Here is a 22,443-nt window from a genome sequence, read left to right on the forward strand (position 1 = left end):
CTCACTGGTGCTTTTCTACCATGTGCCCAAAGTAAAGCTGGATCTCTAAATTTTCACCTGAACTTTCTAGAACTATGATTAGTCCACAGGTATATAGGCATGGAACAACATGCATCTAACAGCAGTTTTTAATAAACATTTTGCATTTCTGAAACATGTCTTTGATGCATGGATTGGTTTCCTGTAGTTCTTAGAGCTTTATTTGCATTGCTTCAAAGTAAATTTAAACTCCTTCCGAAGTGAAAGGATGGGACTGTACGTTTGAGTGGTGAGTACTGCTTATGACTCACTCTTAACTGTCTGTACCTGTTTAACTGTTTTGGTTTCAAAACGTTGCATGAGCAGAAGGTGAGGAATGCAGAAGGGTGTTCTCAAAGTGGCAGTGGAATTCTGTGCTGCAAGAACCAAGGCAGCAGCAGGGGGTGAAGGTAAATATGTCACTTTGAACATAAGCAGTTCCGTCTGCTTCCTCTCACCTGGGTGCCCACTGACCACGACGGGGGATTGTATAATAATTGACCTGCAGTAGAGAGATTCCCAGGCATCTAAAAGTGGCCAGCAACCTCGGGGGGAAATACTTGCTAATTTGCTAATAATTCCTACAGAATCGAGTTTTATTGGTAAGTGGTTGAAATGGTAACACTAACTTTAAAACACTGTGCCATGTATAACTCCCATGGATTTGAAATGCAGAACAACAACATCAAACATGCCTAGACAAGGTTATGATTCACCTTAAGTGTGTTGGCTACACCTCTTTGGTATTGTTGTTTGTTTGTTTGTTTTTTGCGGTACGTGGGTCTCTCACTGTCGTGGCCTCTCCCGTTGCGGAGCACAGGCTCCGGACGCGCAGGCTCAGCGGCCATGGCTCACGGGCCCAGCCGCTCCGCGGCATGTGGGATCTTCCCAGACCGGGGCACGAACCCATGTCCCCTGCATCGGCAGGTGGACTCTCAACCACTGCGCCACCAGGGAAACCCCACCTCTTTGGTATTTTAAGCATGACTTTGTGGCTGCTTTATACTCCCTTCCAGTAGCGGGGGTCCTGGCTTCCACTAACACACATCTCCTATTTCCTCCTTAGGAGAGACTGACTTTTACTTTTTCTGCCACAAGCCCCCATATTGTGTAGGAAACTATGGTGTGGCCATTTTGATGATTCACAATATTCTGTTTTGGTCTTTCAGCATAAACCATAGATTTGAAATGACTTCAATGTAGATTGATAACAAAGAGGAGCCTAAAAATGTCCCTTCCCCCTTAGAGCCTGTACTCTCCCAGTTCTCGTATACCGTCCCCACCCATTCTTCCCTGCTTCAGACAACTTTACGTGCACCAATTTTCGTTGTGATGATCGGCACGACAACCAGAGCGCCCGCTGAGCAGAGCACAGTCCTCTGATTTTAGAAGGGAATGCTGGAAGCACACACACTGAGCAGCAACTCAGACGCATCACTCACTCACTCACTCACTCATGTATCAATACATCTCCTGAGTAAACGCGGTCCCCTTAACAATGAAAAGATTTATGTGAAAGTTAGAAATTAAATTTCCTAATCAACTGGCTTCATGTAAGCAATACGACTATTGCCCATTCACTCTCTATCAAGAACATACATTTTCTCAGTGGTCAGGGTTGGAAATTCAGGATTACAATAACTATAAGGTATTGCATGGGAAAAATGGATTTATTTCCATTGTAAGTTGTCCAGGACAGGCCAATGTACAACACTGCACGCTTTTTGTTTCTAGTCTAGATCGAATTTTAAGCATAAAAATTTAGTGCTTTACATGATTACTAATATGTTTAAAAGAAAAATTTGCATGAAGATGATGCTGAAATGGCTGGCTAGCTTCTTTTCTCCTCTGGCCTCCTTAAGGATTGCTCACAGTATGGAAATTGTTTGAAATACTTTTCAGCTTGTTTAAAATTTATCATGCCTCAACCCAAACACAGTGGACATCTGAGAGAAAGCACTTTGTAACTTCTAAGTGGAGAGAGATAATATTTATGATAAAAGTCTAGGTTGATCAAGGGAAAGAGTACAGAATAATTGAATTAAATGAAAATTCATGCCTCAGGAAAGAGCCATTTTTTATTATAAAACTAGAAAGCAAGAGAAGCTGAGAAAAACTTCACTTTAGACTCTATTTTCAGCTTCTAAAAATTTATTTTATATTTTTGTCAGCATATACCTGAAGTGGTAGTTAAATTCTCAAAGATGTGTTGTTGTTTTTTTCCTGCACACAAAGTGGACGAATGTCTGAAATAGGAGGATAAAACATTTCCTTTCATCGTTCAAAAAAACCTTAATATTAGGTTTGTGTTACATTTCGATGTTGGCCAGTTCTTTCTGATTACTTTTAAATTATAGCTTTTCCATGATAATATGCAAGTCAGCATCTTCCCCGTGGGGCAGCAACTTTGCATTGGTAACAGGACATACCACTATTAACACTCTAAATTACAGCTCCTTGGCCTTGTCAAGACACACACATTATTCCAGTTAAAGTGAAATGCAAGAATGTTTTAAGTCTCTTCCTGCTGGAACATTCCATGAACCTATGAAAAGCAAATTCTCCATCTCTCATCCCTTATCTGTCCGTAGGATGCTGCCTATAGCAGACTAGGCGACTGAGCAACATCTTGCTTGTTGGGTAAATGAACACATGACAGGACATTCAACATCATGTGACCATCTTACAGCAAAATGAAGACAAAATGCAAGGGAGTTTATTGAGGGATGGATTGAAAATTAAAGTCCCATCTACGCAATGGCAAATACACACTCTAAGAAATTCCTCTGCACCGAGAATTCAGCTGTTTGTTTCTTAATGGAGGCTCTAGTCGGCTGCGTTGGCTCCAACTCCATTTCCCTGTGCCTTTGAGGGGTGAGGGTGTGAGAAAATGGTCCACAGGCCTCAAAGGTGATATTAACCCCAGAGGCGGAGCCTGCTTCTGGTTTCCTTTGCACTCATGGGCACAGAGCACCATCCGCTGACTTACTAACCTCCCTGCAACACAGACCACTTAGTTCCTGTGTGATTTGTCCTCTATTCCAAGTCTCAGTAGAGACTGTACTTACTGCAGGTAGCCAAATATCGCATCTCAGATTGTGCTTGATTACTGCAGATATTGAAACTTAATTTAGATGCATATGCATGTATTCTTTATTAATTTTGTATATTTATAAAATATTTTTGTTAAGTGAACTTATTTTATCCTTAGATTTCCTGCTATAGGTTGGGGCTTTATATATTTCATAATTCTCTTAAGAAAAAGTTTAAGTCATTCAGAAGTTCATAAATGGATTCTGTAGTATACATAGACGTTTAATCTAAATAATATTTAACTTATAATGTCAGAAACGAAGGCTGTTACCCAGCACACTGAACGTGAGCACTAGTCTTTCCCACTCAGAGTCGGTCGTGTAACAGCACTGTGCGCTGCATCGTGGTTGAATGCTGTCCTCTGAGCTTGTCATCCATCAGAGAATTCCCATTACTCATAGAACCTATGGACTCATGTTATTAAAGAATTGCTTGGTTTATACTCAAGTAAAATGAAAATGGAAGCTTTACCTTTTATCAGCTATTTATAAAGCACATTTCTCATCTGTTACATTCTGACTGAATCAACTTTGGGTACCTCTTTGAAGCACTCTAAAGAAAATTTCCAGTTTCCAAAGGCCAGTATGTGAGTGGAATACAAAACATCACAATTGCAATTTAATTTTTAGCAAAAAATGAATTATCCTCTTGCTTTTACTTTTCATGCTTTTAGGCAGTTATGCTTTTAAATAACTTTGTGACAGTCATCCTTAGTTATAAAAAAATTAATGGCATTCCCTACATGATTCTTACATATCTATGAGGGTATGAAAGTTAGTGGGAACCACTCTCTCTTCTCATCATTAATTTATATTCGAACCATTTTGTTGATGCTTTAGTCATCAAGCAAATTTCCGTAATTCATTTCACTTTTCTGCTAACTAGTCAGACACTAGCTGGGGAGCAAATGAACATGGCTAGCATTTTTTTCAGAACCCATTAGTATATTGAAACCTAGATTATATATTTATTTATTTAAGATAAAGTGAGCCCAGAAATTACTTAGCTAAAATCTAAGTTTGAAAACAGAAAGCTGTTTTGCCAAAGCTAAAGTCTGGCATATGAAGTACTGTCCATCCTCTTTTGATTTTCATATCACCATGAAATATTCTGTAAAAAAAAGACCTTAGCATTTAAAAGTGTCTGTTTACAAAATGGCCTTTTGGAAGTATTTGCTTATTTCACTTATTCCCTAAGATTTAAGTCTGTGTATTTAAAAATAAAATTGTATTTCCCAAGAACAGTTAAAGTAAGCACAGAGAGATCCCTCTCTCTCATTCTCAGAAATGCAAAGTCTTTTCATCCTTCAAAGCTCAGCTCAGGCACCCCTTGGTGAAGCCTTCCCTGACCTCATCTGGATGGGGTCCCTACCCTAGCTTTTAAAGCTCTAGCTCCACAGATCTTAATACTTTCTACCTTGGATTAGGTTGAGCCAGGATGTTTCTGTACTCGTGGTTCAAAACCTAATATTACATTAGGTTCTAATAGTAACAGCTGTTAAAGTTAGTTGAACTGATTATTTTGTTGTTTGTTATTTTGGTTACATTGCCCCTACTAATGTGTAAGCTCCTTCAGGTAAGGATGCATATATGATTCTTATTCAAATTCTACACCATCATGACAAAGTGCATGGGGGGAACAGAAGGTACTTAATATTTATTTAGTTAATGAATGCATATTCCAGACTCTATTCTATAATGATGATTAGATAGCAAAGATGTACCTGTGGGTTGACTTACTTTCTAAATTATCTCTCAAATGTTGTCAGTCTTTTTCCACAATTATTCCCAGACAGTTCAGCTTATTCTTAGATCTGTAACTAGAGCAATTAATAAAAGAAACAAACAAACAGAAAACAACAACTCCTACTACTAATAGCTGAAGTCACATGGTGTTTACTATGTGTCAGGCACTGTTCTAACTACTTTGTACATATGAACTTATTTAATCTTCCCAAGAACAAAATGAAGCATCCCATTATTCAGGTGAAAAAACCAAGGCACAGAGACAGTAAGTAACCTATGTGATTACAAAGCTGTGAGTGAGGGAAGCAGTTTGCTTTTAGAGTCCGTTGGCTTAATTACTTTGTTCTGTGTATAGCACCACAGTGTAGAAGCTGTGGAGATTTACCATGGGCTGTGAAGCGTTGGAGGAATCTCCAACTAAAGTAGCTACTATACCCTGGTTGACTATATATACTGTGACTATAGATTCCACTAGCACTTAACCTATTCCCAGATCTAATTCTGCAATTCTTCGGTTATTTATCTGTCAAATCTTCACCTCAAATTTTGGTTAAGTAATGGATTGTTCTAGTGGTTGTGTTATGTAGTGCTGAACGATATTTTCCATCTCATTTAATAACCCTAACGACCTTGTGATATAGGGACTGTTGTCTCCATTTTTCAGGGACCTATAAAGTACCCACAAATTAAATAACACCCCTCAATTTAGATGATGCTCCTCCTCATCACAGCTTAATTTCTTAGTTAGAAAATCAAGCTCAGACTAAAGCTATTCACTTCCTAGACTAAATAATGATGCTATTTCAACTTAAAAAAAAAAAACCTCTGGGTTAGCTTTCAATGTATATGAAAAGCAGTATATCCTTTTGAAGTTTTACTGGCTCAAAAAATAGAGCCCAAAATGGAAGAGGTTCATTAATCACTAGTTTTATTCCTATGCCAATGTAGAAATAGAACTGAAAAAAGAATAAAAGTGGACTTTCCTATTTGCTTGTATTTCCTTTGAAAATTGTGAGGCTATCTCTAAAGTACCACTATAATTTTCTTGACAGAAAACTATTTGTGGAATAGAGATCTTGTTGGCAGCAGGGATAAGTACTTTATTTCTAAGAACACGAGCCAGAAAATGAACAGATTCCACTGGCACCATTGTGCTTAGTGCCCAGATAACAGAGGCAGGGCTCTGTGTTGTAGGTTTTGCTAGTTATCCCCACTTTTGTGGATACTGGCATTTCTTCGAGGGAGGCAGCCAAAACCTATGCTAGTTTTGTTGGTACTAAAAGATTAATTAGTTGGTCCTGGTTTATAGTAACAGAAATCCATCAGGAAGAAACTAAATCAGTTTCACTATTACCATAGCTTCTAATGTGCAATTGGCTCTGAAATACCCATTAATTATTTAAAATAACATCATACAAGTTATTAATTCTTGCTCCAACAAAAGCTGATGCTGGGTTAATGTGAACTTATTAATGATCTTGTTACTAACAATGTAAATTTGCAGTTTTGGTCCAAGTCACTGCTTGGATCAGAGGCCCATCACACATCATAACTACTTTTTTTTCAAAAATATCTGGAACAAGAAACATTTCAAATATAATTGTTCTCATTCACAGTATATTTTTCTGCCTTAAAGGCATCTAGCATCAAGTGTCCCTACTTTATGTGGTTTTCACAACAGAAATTAAAAATAAATTTACTATTGTCTGGTACTCTCTGAACAAGAGTCCCTCTCTCTCCCTTATTCATGTGTCTTTTAATTTCTTACTCTGTTATTCCTGTCATCTCTCTTCTACTCCCAATGTCCTCACAATGACATTAACCAGAAAAACTAGAGATTTTTTAAACCAGTGACCTCCCAACATTTTTGATTATGTACTTTTCAGGGAGGATGTGTATGCTATTTATTTATAAATTATAACATATACTTTCATTTAATATATCATATGTCTTATAAAATATATACAAAGTGAAAGGATAAATTACAAATAAATGTGAACGGATATTCTAATATTTTCCTCCTTACACTCACCCTTACCCGCTCCTTTCAGGAGACAACTGAGTAGTTTCTAAATAATGTTTACCACTCAGATTGCTATATAACTATTTATTGACAATTAATTGTTTTGTGGCAAAGGGTAATAATCATCTCAAATTTGAAGGTTGCCTCAGAGACCCAGATTTTACATAATTCTCCCCTCCCTCTTGTCCCCTCATGCCCTATTTTAGCATGGAAATAGCAGGGAGAACAGAGAGGAGATTATGGATAACTGATCACTGATTTTGGTTGTATGACTTCATTTCTTCTGTATCCTTATGACTTGGGTTCTTGACTCCTGATATTGTCTTCTGAAAGTAAATCCTTTACCATGACATGGCTATTCATTCATTTAAACACTTATGAACAGGGTTCTAAGCTCTGAGATGGATGCTATAGACACAAAATTAAATTGCTACAGACATAAAACTCTCCCCAGATGAGCTGACATTTTCATTAGCAATGGTGGGATCAGATGCATTTGCAGTAAACATTCTAATAGGAATAAGTCCTCTGGGGGTGAAGAGAATCAAGCAACTAACTTGGCTGAGGAAACTGGGGAAAGTCCCTCCAAGGTGAAGACATTTGAGGATCCTGAAATATGAGCTTATCCGGTCTTCACCTTCAGCCTGGTGGAGACACAACCCACGAGGGGTGGCTCTAGTCGGCAGAGTTCCTCCTGTGAAATGGCAGGAAATATTATTTGTCTCCACCTGCTCTATAATTGTGGAAGTCAAAATCATGTTACTTGTCTCCTTGTTAAACCTGTGCTGGTGATAACCATAACTGCATCATGTTGAGATAGAGTCTGATTATAGCCTCCTACAAATCCACTTTTTTTTTTTTTTTTTTTTGCGGTACACGGGCCTCTCACTGTTGTGGCCTCTCCCGTTGAGGAGCACAGGTTCCGGACGCGCAGGCTCAGTGGCCATGGCTCACGGGCCCAGCCGCTCCGCGGCATGTGGGATCTTCCCAGACCGGGGCACGAACCCATATCCCCCGCATCGGCAGGCAGACTCCCAACCACTGCGCCACCACGGAAGCCCTACAAATCCACTTTTTGTCAAGGAATTGTATCATTGCTTTTCCTTGCAATTGACCGGTGCTTCCCTTGGTAACCTGCTTTAGCCCATCCTTCTCTCTCTCTGTCCCTCTGTGTGTGTGTGTCTCTCTCTCTTCCTGTTTTCCTTCTTCTCCCCGACCCTACTCCTCCTGTGCCCTCACTCTCTTTCTCTCTCACTAATGCTTCCTGCCTCAGTGCTGGCCTTATGTGTTAGTGAAACAAAAGCCTTATTTGGGGACTTGAGCAGTGTTTCAGGGATTATGTGCTTCACAATGTAAGGAACTCTACCATCTGGCTCATGGTGGTATGCCACGTCCACAGAACAGGACCTGGGATATTGAAGATGCTCAATATTAATTACTGATTAATTTTACCAGACAGTGTATCTAGCGTTATCCTGTATCATATAATTAAATGTTTTTGCATTTCTGGTTGGATTTAGGGGAATTATGTTTGCTATGAGGCAAAATATTTGAGCCCCAAATACCTGCAGATATATTTTTGGCTTTCTAGTTGTTTATGAGACAAAAACCCAGTTTAAATAACATGAAAAAAATCTGATGGTTTTCTGTGGCTTAACACACAAAATGAGCTACTCACAAAGGTACCAGCTTTAGGGCTTCCCTGGTGGCGCAGTGGTTGGGAGTCCGCCTGCCGATGCAGGGGACGCGGGTTCGTGCCCCGGTCCGGGAGGATCCCACGTGCCACGGAGCGGCTGGGCCTGTGGGCCATGGCCGCTGAGCCTGTGCGTCCGGAACCTGTGCTCCGCAACGGGAGAGGCCACAACAGTGAGAGGCCCGCATACCGCAAAAAAAAAAAAAAAAAAAAAAAAAAAAAAGGTACCAGCTTTACCTGGGACACAAATCCAGTTAAAAATATGGCTGAGGGGGCTTCCCTGGTGACGCAGTGGTTGAGAGTCCGCCTGCCGATGCAGGGGACACGGGTTCGTGCCCCGGTCCGGGAAGATCCCACATGCCGCAGAGCGGCTGGGCCCGTGAGCCATGGCCGCTGAGCCTGTGCATCCGGAGCCTGTGCTCCGCAACGGGAGAGGCCACAACAGTGAGAGGCCCGCATACCACAAAAAGTAAAAAAAAAAAAAAAAAAAAAAAAATATGGCTGAGAAGACCTGATGTTATCCATCTACACATTGTCTTTCCACCTGGTTACAACTTTTCTCTGCCAGCCCTAATGTTAGAACTAGGGGAAAAGGTTTAAAAACAATACAATCTGCTCAATAAGCCTGTGTCTTTAAAACCAGTGTGACCTTCATGTAAAATCATACTGTTATTATGAATCTATCTGCGGAGCTGTGTATACTTTACTCTGTTTCCCATCCCTTCCCTCTTTGTCAACTGATACTAGGCTTATTAACAAACTCTAATTCTTCCACTAGTCCTTGCTTTCATTCAGTGTTGGGGCCACAGTTTACCCATCTTTTAGGTTTTTATTTCTTAGACAGTTTTTCCCTTCCCTTTAATATTTTTCTAGCTGACCTCCTATCTTGGTCCATTCCATCTTCTGCATAATTTACTATGTTCTTTATGTCACCCATTGGTCAATGTTAGCTTTCTCATGCTACAAAGCTCCCATATAGGCATTCAGGAGATAGAAAGGATCAGGAAGGTTATAGCAAGAAATGAGAAAGTCTTTTCAGGTATAGGTGTGCTTTTATCAAATACGTACATATTTTAAAGATAGGGTAAGGAGATAATATTTGATTTTTTTCAGTCATTGCTAATCAATGTATTACATTTGTCCACAGATAAAGTACAGTACATACAGTATAATATTTTGGTCCTGAGCAATTTTTCCATAAGAAAGAGTATAGCATTTGATCCACATCACTTGCACACATAAAATAGTTTCCTAACATGGAAAGGTATTCTGCAGTGTGAAGTTAAAGCATCAAGTATTTATACAGATACCACAGAACACATACACAGCCTGTTTATTTCATTCACAACCTGCCATGATATACTGGAATATATTTATGTTAGGTGTTGTTCCTCAACATACTCATCTTATGAGTTATCCTTCGAGAAATATTTTCTCTTTCTTCTTTGATAATAGAATTTTCAGCAGACACCTTGCCCAGGATGCAGACTCCATTTCTCAGCCCTTATTGCTAGGTGTCGCCATACAACTAAGTTCTAGCACATGAAATATGAGGAAAAAAAAAAGAAGTGTACTCTTTCTGGGTCTTGCCTTTACCCAGGGGTGTGGCCATTCCTGCACCCTTTCCTCTTCTTACTGATTTGAATACGGATAAAGGCTCAAGATGGCAGAGCGGTTGGATAAGAGGGTCGAAGGTATTGAAAACATAAGGCCTACATATTGTTCCAGAACTACCTATACCCAGTTATATATGTGTGAGAGAAAGATGTTAGTCAAGGCACTTTTTTTTTTTTTTTTTTTTTGCGGTACGCGGGCCTCTCACTGTTGTGGCCTCTCCCGTTGCGGAGCACAGGCTCGGGACACGCAGGCTCAGCGGCCATGGCTCACGGGCCCAGCCGCTCCGCGGCATGTGGGATCTTCCCGGACCGGGGCACAAACCCGCGTCCCCTGCATCGGCAGGCGGACTCTCAACCACTGCGCCACCAGGGAAGCCCTTAAGCCACTTTTATACTGGTTTTCTGTGACAGCACTCACATCTATAGCATAAATGATACAGTTTCGTTGGCTGCTGGAATGTGAGGTTTTGGTCAAATGTGGAATTCGGTGTCTTTTCAAAGTTCAAATCATTTTTATACTATCTTTTGTGTTTATTTTGCTTGGTAATATGGAATATGCTTTATGAAAGCCAATAAAAATATTTTATATATTTACACAACTATTATGGCTATTCAGAAGTTTGGGAACTATTTAAATAGTCTCTAGGGAAGACTGAATTTTGGACTCTCCTTAATTAGTAAACCACCATCAAGAACAAATACACTAGTTCTTTAAAAAAAAGTCTAACCTCAAGTCTTTCCCTACATATTTTCCATCTTCACATCTCATTTGGTTTGAAGAGACCACTTCTTAGACTGTCTCCCTCCTCCACATTTCTTTGGAATTTGTCTCTGAGAATTGCTCTTAACCAGTTCCCTTACCCCAAAGACCCACCCACGCCCTATAAGCGCTGGTCATATACCACACGATCTTCCTGGCTCATTTACTGACGTCTGCTCGTGATTTATTTGGTTTCCCTTTGATTTCAGTGGCTCCAATTTAATGATATATTTCATCATATTTAAGGAAATTATTAGCTTAAAGGTCAATATTTACACATACTACAAACGCAGTCATCTCCAATTGACACTCCTAATAAGTATGTGTGGCTATCCTTAATGGCCAGAAATATCATTGGAAAACAAGAAAAAATACGTCATGCTGAGCAACAAATGCCTGCCAATATTTATAGGTTTGAAGGAATGATAATTTGTATCTAAAGTATAATGATATCTCTAGAGTAGTAGTTCAGTGCATTCTGAGCATTACCCTTATAAACTCTGTTTTTGCTTTCTTTTTTTTTCTTCAAGTTTTAGAACCTGATTTTATCCTGAATCCCTCCCACAAAAAATTCATGTTCATAAATTCTGTGAAGGATTTGGTTCACTCATATCAGATAATGAGCTGATTAAAGTACCGTAACTAAAATTTTATTAGCTTATATTCTATTTCACCTTTTCTAAGCTCTTAATCTCAAAGCTGTCACAATGGTTGACAAATAGTTTAAAAGATACAGACAACTAAGCCAACTCTTTTCAGAATCAGTCCCCTAACACTTTAGACATGAAAATGGCGTTCATGTGTCTCTCCAAAAGGTTTATCTGTTTTAAACTAGTTGTACTGGCATTAGAATTGGAGTAGTTGATTGAAACTTTTGTTGATATTTTGAAAAACTTCATATTTGTTTTCATTTCATAAGAGTAATAATAATCATAATAACTATATAGATAAAGGGTTGTTTTGTGCCATGCAGAAAATGCTTCAAATAGTTTATATATCGAATATTATTTTGTTTTTGTACTTCTGTTCATTGTATGCATTTCACCCAGAATACTATCACCTTTTATAAAAATTATATAGGCTAAAAATTGAAAATCCCCTGCTTCTATCCTTTTACTTCCATTCTCTCAAAGTAATTGCTGTCAACAATTTTGTGCCTATTTATCTAGAATTTTGCATATTCTTATTTAGTCATCTAGAGAGGTTTATAACCCATCTATATTTCTATCTGTATCTGTATCCACACATTTCATCATGTAAGGTTGGGATGTGCTACAAATATTGGTCTGCCACTGTCTTTTTCTACATATACTATATCATGAGCACCATTCAGTTAGAGCACATGGATCTCACTCCATCTTTTTCATGGCTGCATAGCATTCCAAACTATAGATTAACCAATCATTATGCATCCTTTATTGATGGAAATTTGGATTGTATCTTTTTTGTCAGTAACACATAATACAATGATGAACATCTCTGTACATATATTTTTATGAATTTATTTTGTTTTTTCTTTTGGTAAAGTTCTAAAATGGTTAGTGCACAACTTGAAGGTATTTCAGCACTCATTCAACATCAGGTAGAACAAAAATTCCTACACACTTTGCTTCTAGAGGCTTCTCCCATAATCATACTTCCCCAGAGTAAATTCCAAACCTGAAACTTTGCATTTAATCTGTTTATTACAAAGCATCCCAAATGAGTTGTATAGTCAAAACAAATACTCCACCAGACAATACCACAACACTTTAGAATGATGAAATGCTTAAAATAGAATATTTAAGTTAGAACTTGTAAATGAGATATAATTATGGCTCTTGTAATGCAACTATGCTATAGTGACATGTCCAAGAGCAAATTCTTTCCAGCATTCTTAGTATTGATATAAATGTCCAAGTGGTGAGCATATGTTTCTGGAATGTTTAATGTTTCTGTCGGCAGTTGGGCAGGGTCTGTCTTATTTTAGGGAAGCTATGTCATAGGTCAGTTAATACTCTCTTACGTCATTATTACATTCCCTCCAACAGATTTGATACACTATATGGACATTTCTGAAAAAGCGACCTGAGCAGTCCAATCATAACAACATTATGTAGCATTAACTTTTTAAAACAATTTATGTAAGGAAGGAAGAGTTCGCCAGAAGCACAGAAAGCTCCATTGGCATGTAGTTTGAGCACATTGATCTTTGCTGTAAAGTCCTTGACTTCACTTTAACTTATGACATGTTACTGATCTAGTTTGTTAGCAAAACTACAGTTTATGGAAACCAGATTTCTTCACCAAAAGAGAGTTGAAGATTTTTTTTTCTCATTGTAGATAGCCCCAGTTGAACAGAACTAAGAACCTTAGTTTTGTCTTAGGAGAATAGGAATTATGGATTAGTATTATATCAAGAGAAGGGCAAGGATGTTACACCAAAGTGTCCAATCTGCAGGGTTTTTTTGATGCCAATGGGCATGTTGGATTTACAGAAGAAATTTTACTTGTATTTACATCAGGATTATAGAGTATTACAACATGGGAAGAATGCTGGGGAAATCCTAAAGGTATGACAAACTTTGGTCAAGAGTTCTCTAACTAAACCACGATCCATGTGGTTCCTTCCAATCCTTGTGTCTCTCACTTGGAAACTTCTTGGGGGATCATGGCATCTACAGGATTAGTCAAAGGTGCCTCAGCATAAAAATTTACTTCAGTTATTCATCATTTTTGGTCAAGAGTTTTAAAAAAAGTTCATGTAGCTATAGATAACAAATGTGCCAGGGTATCATTTAAAATAGGATTAGCATATTTTGGGGGAGGGGGTACTGTTGCCTTGGTATATGCAAAGGGCTCATTTAAAATATGTGATTTATACAACTTTTATTATAATAAAATATACTTTTTAAAGGGAAAAAGAAGCAAGCTGAAATAAACAATTTTAATTAAAAATTACCATGACATTCTTTCTAAAAATTAGAGATCACTCTTTAGATAGGCTTTGAACTATCTGGTGGCTATTTAATTCCAGCCAAAGAAAGTGAAACCAGTTCTGTCTTCAACACAATTCCAAAATAGAATGTTCATGAACCATTATAAATATTATTAGTGAAATGGATAGGTTATCCTGTTTTAATTTTTACATATTTTGATGATTTCCCCCAAGAAGATGCTCTTTGAGTCATACAGCTACACTAGTGGGCAAAAGAAATGTCCACATATCTTTTTAACTCTAGCAAAATAATAAGTGGCAGAAACAAGGATATTTACAAAATTCCAAAAGCCAGATGATAGGTGCATGCGTCTTACCTTTCTTTTACGAAGTCTGACTTGGTTATCTGTGGGTTCATGGGTGGCCAGAGTCTCCTTTATGTGTAAACACTGCATGCCATCTCCTGAGTTGACCTTTGGAAGACTTCTGTTTTGATGTTCTGAGAAACCACTCTTCTCCAGGCCATTTTCAGCTGACATTCCACTAGGGCAGGAAGGAGGCTGCAGAAGGCAGCTTCCAGAATCTGTTTTGAATAATGGCAGTCCTCTGTCCGCACAAGGAATAGCCAAGAACTCATCTTGTACTGCACTGCAGGTGTTTCTTTCATGTTCCTCTTTAGGGAAGTCGGGTTTCCTTCGATGCTGAGCAATTACAGCAGAATTAAGCAATTGCTTTTCTGGCACAATATCTTTCACATTCAAAGAATCACGTGCATTCATTTTGGGTGCATCTTTTACTTCACTTAGGCTTATATCCTTACAAAGCTCCAGGCTTTTACTCACCATGTTAACAACTTTTCTGTCCCCCTTTTCCTCTACCAGCACTAAATCAGCTCCACCAGCCATTCCCCAGGAGTCATAAGAACCTTGGTTACTTTCCATGATGGGCGGCGTCTTTCCTAAGGAGCCTGCTCCTTTGATGCTATGTTGGTCTGACGTTTTAGGCCCTTGAGTAGTTAAAATCTGTTTATCATCTGTAAGATATAGATCAGAATCAGTATCCTCATCAGAAACATGCACTAGTGTTTCCGTGCTGGCCTCCAGAGAAAGAAACTGATCTTCACCTTCATGGCTGTCATCTTCATCCACCTCCTTTGAAATGTGACCCATTGGCCTCCCAGGAATATCTCTCAGCTCTGAGCCATGACAGCAGTCTGGTAGTGAAACACACCTTTCTTTGCGGTCCACATTTAGAGTTGCATCTTTTTCCATACTTGCCTGCAAGCTGTCAGCTACTAGTCCATGATGACATGCTGTGTTACAATCATCAGAATTAAAAGGCTGTCCCATCCATTGGGTCACATGTTCTTCCCAGCTTCTCTTTCTGATAGCTACAGACATGTCATCGTAGTTTAACAACAGATAGAGGGATACATTCCATATGAGACTAAAGGAGATGAAACGATGAAAGATTACTTCAAATTCACTGATTGAAGAAGAGAGTAAGTTTTGTCATTGCACCACCTATTAAAAAATTAAAGAAATATACATAGTTCAGGATATAGTTCTAAAGTCAAAATATATCTTGGAAAAGAGAGCACTTAAGCTGTGCTATGAAAGATTAAGAGATTGTATAAAGCTTCTATTTAATAGCCTTAATAAGGTTATTTCTTTAAGAAGCAGCCTAATAGTAGAAGACAATTTCACATTCAATATTTCTGGTCGAAAATCATTAACAATACTTTTAAATGCAGCTGGATTGATTGATCTATTAACGAATAAAGATATACATATTGAATATTTAAAATTCCGTTAGGAAAATATTTGGATTGCTATACTAATAAAATTCACTGGAAGAAACTAGTTGCTCTAGCTTAGATGCTTTCCTAATTTACTTTTGTGGACACAAATCGTTACAGAAATCTATTGGCTGTTTGGTTTGAATTGCACTGAAGGCCACCAGGGAACTGTTCATGCAAAACTTGAGCTATAGAGACAGCATGTGTAATGTATTAGTGTGTGAAAGAGCTAATACAGATCCCAAACTACCAGAATGCATTTACTCCAGGGAGTGACTAAGAAACATGGAGTAATCCAGTTTAGCTCATATTAACACATAATTCATGCATAAGAAAGCATAACACACACCACTTAAAATGCCTTAGGATAAATACATTTACATGCATCTCGTTGCTGCTACGACCCGCTAGCAAGCTAGTACTGTTGAAGCTTAGAGAAATTAAATAACTTGCCCAAGGTCATACATCTAGGAGGTAAGCCTGGATTCAAAGTAGGCCCCGGTTCTAAGACCCAGGCTTAGAGAGCCAACAAACTTCATCCATGCCACCTCTTCCCTCCACACATCTTTAGTAGATATAAAATCTAAACTCTTCAGGCAGGAATTCGGGTGACCCAAAAAGAAGACATGAGCATGATAAGACAACTGAAATAATTGTTCAGAAATTTCAGTCTCATTCTCTTTGGCTTCTAAGGAGTTTAGTTTGTATACTTTTGTTAGCATTTGGCCATAAAATTTTAAGTAAACAAGAAAACCAGACATAAGATAAGGTCAGAATATAAACACATTCCAGGTATCCATCCTTTTTGCCTTAAATTATTCAAAGCCTTAGTTAAAGGCAACAAATTATACCAATGTAAACTCAACCTTATAAAAATGACTAATCCAAATGTTGTCCCATAATGAAACCTAATGACTGGACTGTAAAAGAAAAATCTTATTCAAGGGCAGACACTTCCAGTTTTTACACCACACAAGAACTGTCAGCACATAACATGGATTGGCTTATTGATTTCAATCATAAACAAGATTAACTGAAGTGCTGGTTTTGGGTCACTTCAGTCTATTGAAAAGGACTCTGACTCCCCACCAAAAATCGCAAGCTATTCTGACTAAGCACATGCCAGAGAGGTAATATTCCCATCTTGTAAAGACCAGGAATGTACTAGAATTTTGGTATCCCAGACTGACCAAATATCATTCTGGATACTATTCCGTTTCTTTAAGGGTCTGTGAGTATCTTTGAAAATGGTCAGCATTCACATTTTCCATGTTGGCATTCATAAGAAAATATAAAGTCCCTGAATTCCATGCATAAGTCATTATAGTGTGGGAGGCTACGGAAAGTGGAAAAAACGCATAGATGCAGGCCAGAAAATTTCTGCTTTCATGGGCAAAGTTGGGTTGTAATAGGGCGGTTCTGTTTTAGTTGCTTTCTTTTCTTTATTTTTATCCAGTGTAGAAAGAGCAGGCTAACTTAAGAAATGCCAAGTGGTATTAGTGTCATTCCTAAGCCACATTTACATTTAAGTTGAGACAATTCTGATTTTCTTTCTCTGATGAAGAAGGAGAAAGAGTTTTATTAACCCCTTGGGGAACAGATTACATAAAAGTTTTGCCTTTAAGTCCTTACCATAATATGAATTAGCTTACTGCACTCAACCTTGGCAAGTAGGTAAGTATTTTTATAACATCAAAGGAAGACAGTTCAACAAGTTCTGAGACAATCTAGCTGCAAAGAGAGATTATAAATTAGATAGATTTGACACAACATTAACTCCTTCTGTCCTAATTTCTAATCTACGTTCTTTGGACATTTCCAAATCATTCCTGTGAATTTATAGTGTCTTTATTTTGAAGACATAAAATTTCCTAGCTCTCATTATGACCATCATCACTACAGTTTGAATGTTCATTCCATATCCTGTGGTCTGATAGATTGCTTTAAAAACTTTATCTCAACAAGCTTTCTTATTCTTACTTCCTATTTTAATTCTGATTCGTAAGATTTATAGTTTAAACCTGCCTTCAGGATCTAAAGGCTGAACACCGTATTAATTAAAATATATTGTCCATCACATCAGAGTATATCGGCCCCATTTTCTAAGTAATCTGAATTGACTAGAATCTGTCCTGTAAGATTTAGAAGTCTTTGTAAAAGACCTCACTTTCCCTTTGAGCCTTCTCACCAGGCTGCCTTGTTCAAAATTATATTTCTAATTACCGACTACTTATTTTGCAAACTTCTACTACTTTTTCTTGTAATCACTTTTATGCAGTTTCATTCAGAATGAGCTCAGCTGCTGAGGATTTGGATGAAGGATCTGGAAAAGTATAAGTCATTCCAGGGTGTTGATTTTATGAAGTGAATTTCCATGGGGATTTTTCACTTCTTAAATGCATGTGTTCAAACACCACTGTATTAATATTACAAGAAACTCTGTGTACCACTAATTATGTAATGATTCTGGAAAATATTTGTGAAATGCCCACATTTGCTTTTTGTGATATTAGTGCATAGGCTGTTTAGACACAGAGTGATTTAAAATTTATTGTTTGGGTTAATTTCATAACACCACTCTTTAACATAAGCATACAGTGGCATGCAGTGTATATTTTAAAATTAATCAAAATTGAATGTTACTGTACTAAAAAACAATTGAAGCTATTCTAGTTTGAGAATCCCTGACCTATGTCTGACATCAAATGATCATGCTCTCTTTTGCACTTGCTCCTGAAATAAACACACACCTTGTATTTTGACCTGGCAAGTGTCCCTAGGAAAGAAGAGCCTGATGGGAATCGCTACTGTCGATACTATAGCCTGGGAAAACATGGTGCAAATGAAGTACTTGTGGCTGAAATCAAGTGGGCAGTACCTTAGAACTGAGAGCAACATTACCTGATCATAATCATTTATTGAACAAGTGTTTATTGAGTGCCGAATGGGCTGCAGACAGTCCACTAAACACTGGGAATATAAGCCTAAATATATATTATCTTGTTTTATCCTTTCAGAAAACAGATGACATATATAGGTATATGTATACATACACATATACAAATAAATACACACACACACACACATGCACATGATTGACTCCTGGGTTGGTTTTAAACACCTTCACACAGCTGCTGCGTATTTAATAGAAGGCATAATAGTACTGCCAGTTTCTCTGTATTTTCCTACTTTCTCCTTAGATGGCTGGAGTTACTTCTGGTTTCCCATCAGGTCTTTCTTCTTAATTACCCATCCCATGTTAAATTTCTACTACTACTCTCTTCTCCTACTACTCTTCTCCTACTCTTCTCTCTTCTCCCACTACTATTTTAATGCATATCTATATGTAATAGCTACCACATAGCGTGTACTCAGTCACTGGGAGAAAGAAGAGAAGACATGAGGGGAATAATCTCCTTTTAATTACAGGTAGGTTAAATTCTCTAACATGCACTCTTGCAAGAATAGAGAATGCATCTGAACCAAGAAAGGAGCATTTCTACAATGGCCCACATTGTTGCTAATATAAGGGTCAAGTTGGTGAGGTGGAGAGAGATGGGGAATCTGGACATCCTAGAGGGATGTGACATCTTAATGTATCTGGGCCTACGCTCAGGGAGTCACCTTTGCATGTAATAAGTGCCACCCAAACACTTATTGAATTAGACGATTACAGCAGAATCAACATATAAACGGACATGACCACAGCTTTTATTGTAGTTCTTCAAATGTTTGCTCACTGATGGCAAAGCAAATCTTCCTGACAGTGAGCATTTGCGGAGGTCAAAATGAAAGTCATTTTCTTTTTTTTTTTTTTGCTGTACGCGGGCCTCTCACTGCTGTGGCCTCTCCCGTTGCGGAGCACAGGCTCCGGACACACAGGCTCCGCGGCCATGGCTCGCGGGCCCAGCCGCTGCGCGGCACGTGGGATCCTCCGGGATAGGGGCACGAACCCCTGTCCCCTGCATCGGCAGGCGGACTCTCAACCACTGCGCCACCAGGGAAGCCCGAAAGTCATTTTCTTGATGGAGCTGTCAAAGAACAAATTATCTAGCAAACTAAATTGTGGAACATTTGGGCACCTTCCACTGCCCCCAACTCAATGATAACATGAGAGGAATGCTTTTCAACGCAAAACTGTCAAATATTCAAGAGGCTTAGGATCAGTGAGAACACCTAGGACAGATATGATTATTCTTAATCCCTTTATGTAAATGAATGAACAACTAGCAAAAAAAGAAAGATAACATTCAAAGAAAGCATTTCTAAGAGTCTAATCAGGGTAGCCAACTTTTAGTAAAAGACAATTAGTGCTTTTTCTTTAAAATATTCATGCTAACTCATTGAAATTAGACAGGACTAGAATTAGGCTTAGGAGAGAGAAACCTTTAATAATGATGCAAAAACCTATCTCTGTATGACTACAGGCAGATTTCCTTTCTTTAGTGGCAATCTTTGTCTTACTCCTTCACAAAATCATTATCCATCTACCTTTACATACTTTGTCAAATGCTGGAATTTACTCATTATGCCTCATTAGCTGTCTGTGGAAAGAACAAACTCCTGTTAAAATTCTTTACTGGTAAATTACTTAACGAAGCTTAAAATATTATATATGAAAAAGCTTCCATGTCTTTAGGTTGTCTGGAAATCATCAAAAGTCTTAGTAAATTACAGAATAAACCATCTATAATGAGCTAAGTCAGTGGATTACGTAGTACATCACTTTTTCTGAGAGACACATCCAAGCTTCCATCATATTTGGTCTTTAGAAGAAGAATGAAGAAATAGGTACCCAATTAAAATATTTTTTTAAATGTTTACCAATTTTTATGTATCTATTAGTTTTACTGAGCTTGGTAAGTTTTTTCTCCTTCTTAGCTCTCAAATATGTTCCAGGAATCAAGTAAATTTGAAATTAACTCTGTCAATCCACTAGAATTCTGTCAGCTCATCAGAAAAGAACAGGCTGTTACAAAGTTGCAAGTTAATATTTCTGAGGCGCCCTATTTTTACCTCCGGCTTCCTACTATTTAATGTAGCCTCAGTAGTTTCTAATTCCCTTGCAGGGAGGAGCACAGATACTGGCAGTGTTTGACTTATCACCACTTTGCCGCTCAGGTCAGCCAGGTTTGTGGATTCTCAGAACGTTTTTTGAAATAACCACGTGTAATTTGAGTAAATCTTTAAAAATGTCATATTTGTCTGATACCACTAAGAGTTTCCTGGGGATAATTGGTTTCTAAGAGATCCCAGAATTAACACAGTCTTGGGGGGCAATATTGCATCATGGATGCAGTAAGTTATAGACACCTGTATTTCCTTCGGGATTCCATGTTTTATTTTTTTAGAAAGTACACAGTCTTCTCAATAACAGTGTTCCATCTGGTACAGAACCCTTTGAGCACCTAGAACTACATTGTATTTTAGCTATTTCTGCAAATAAATTCATTAATGCATAATTAATCATTTGGTTTTTTGACTTCATATCTCTTTTCTGCAGAGTCCCTTATAACCAAAGAAAAGTATTGCCTTTGCTCCTAACTTATTTCACTTGGAATTTTTCATGCAACAGGAAATAGAGTTAAATTTGATATCAAAAGTTTGGTTGTCTTTTTTTTTAATGGCAAAGCAATATGATTGAAATGTGGTTTTGCCTTATTATTAAAAAGATACTTCTGTTCCACAACGGACATGAATTATAACGCTTTATCATCAGCATGGTGAGATGTGGCTTTGCTTTAAGTGGCCACTTTCTATTTTTAACTTTGCTATCATTTCTAAGAACACTCTAAGGGTAGACACAGTAATCACCAAATATAAACAAGAGGGCTACAGCAACACAGGTGCTCGGACAGCTAGGTGACAACAGAATACTGAGATTTCAGTCATTTGGTCAGTACAACTTTCACTGAAATCAGGAACATGAAATCACTGAGAACTTAGCTACTTCGGTTAGGTTGGTATCCTATCAGGGATTGATGCCTCTGATATTAACTTTTGTCTTCTGTATTTAATATGTATAATTCTTATCTTATTTTGTCATCTTCCTATGTACATTTGAGCTTGTTTTTACTACCAAGTGTCCCATATACCCAAGTAATAGTAGGTGCATTAGAAACTTTTGATGATCATGATAATAGTAATAGTAAAAGAGCTTCCATGTATTAAGCATTTACTGTGGATCAGGCCCTGTATTTGGTGTTGCACTTACACTATCTCCTTTAGTAATAATACTCACAAATACTCTATGAAGTAGGTACTATCATTGTCCTGATTTTACAGGGAGAAATTTTGGCAGGACTAAGTAACGAGCTCAATCTCTAACACCTATTGATGGGCAGTGATTATTACCTCTATTTTTTGTGAAGGCAAGATGTCTGTTAAAGAAACTTTTTTTTTTTTTTCTGGTGATTTGCATTAGTTACTTAGGTTTTGTCTTCCCCAGTTTTCTCACTTCTATAATGGGAATAATGAAAATTGTTGAGAGAGAATAATATTGAACTATAATAATAATGAGCTGATAATATATGTAAAACACTTAATCCATGGCATATTGCAAGAACTCACTAGATACTAAATGATGATGACGATAATGATGATGATGATGATAAAGATGGTGATGGCAATGATTCCTTTAGTTTTTGACGGATCTTAGCTGCAGAAACCATGGCTGAGTAGGAGCTGGAACTATCCCTTGCATGCCCATGTTATTTCAATATAGATGAGTGATTTGACCACAAGGTGAAACGCCATGATTCTTTCTTTCTTGATTCATTT

The 22,443-nt window shown here is 37.9% G+C and overlaps 1 protein-coding gene across 3 annotated transcripts in view; it reads right to left on the reverse strand.

The window, feature by feature from the left end:
- The window catches only part of DLC1 (DLC1 Rho GTPase activating protein), a 408,689-nt gene that overhangs the window by 380,946 nt on the left and 5,300 nt on the right, over positions 1–22,443 (reverse strand). For 2 of the 3 annotated variants that reach the window (XM_081220746.1, XM_081220745.1), the window contains exon 2: positions 14,243–15,388. In XM_081220746.1, coding sequence (XP_081076872.1) covers positions 14,243–15,265 — 1,023 coding nt within the window. In that variant the 5' untranslated portion in view covers positions 15,266–15,388. The remainder of the gene's footprint in view (positions 1–14,242; positions 15,389–22,443) is intronic. The other variant, XM_081220747.1, reaches the window with a different exon arrangement.

This window comes from Mesoplodon bidens, assembly GCF_964165515.1.
Source record: "Mesoplodon bidens genome assembly, chromosome: 20".
Taxonomy (NCBI): domain Eukaryota; kingdom Metazoa; phylum Chordata; class Mammalia; order Artiodactyla; family Ziphiidae; genus Mesoplodon; species Mesoplodon bidens.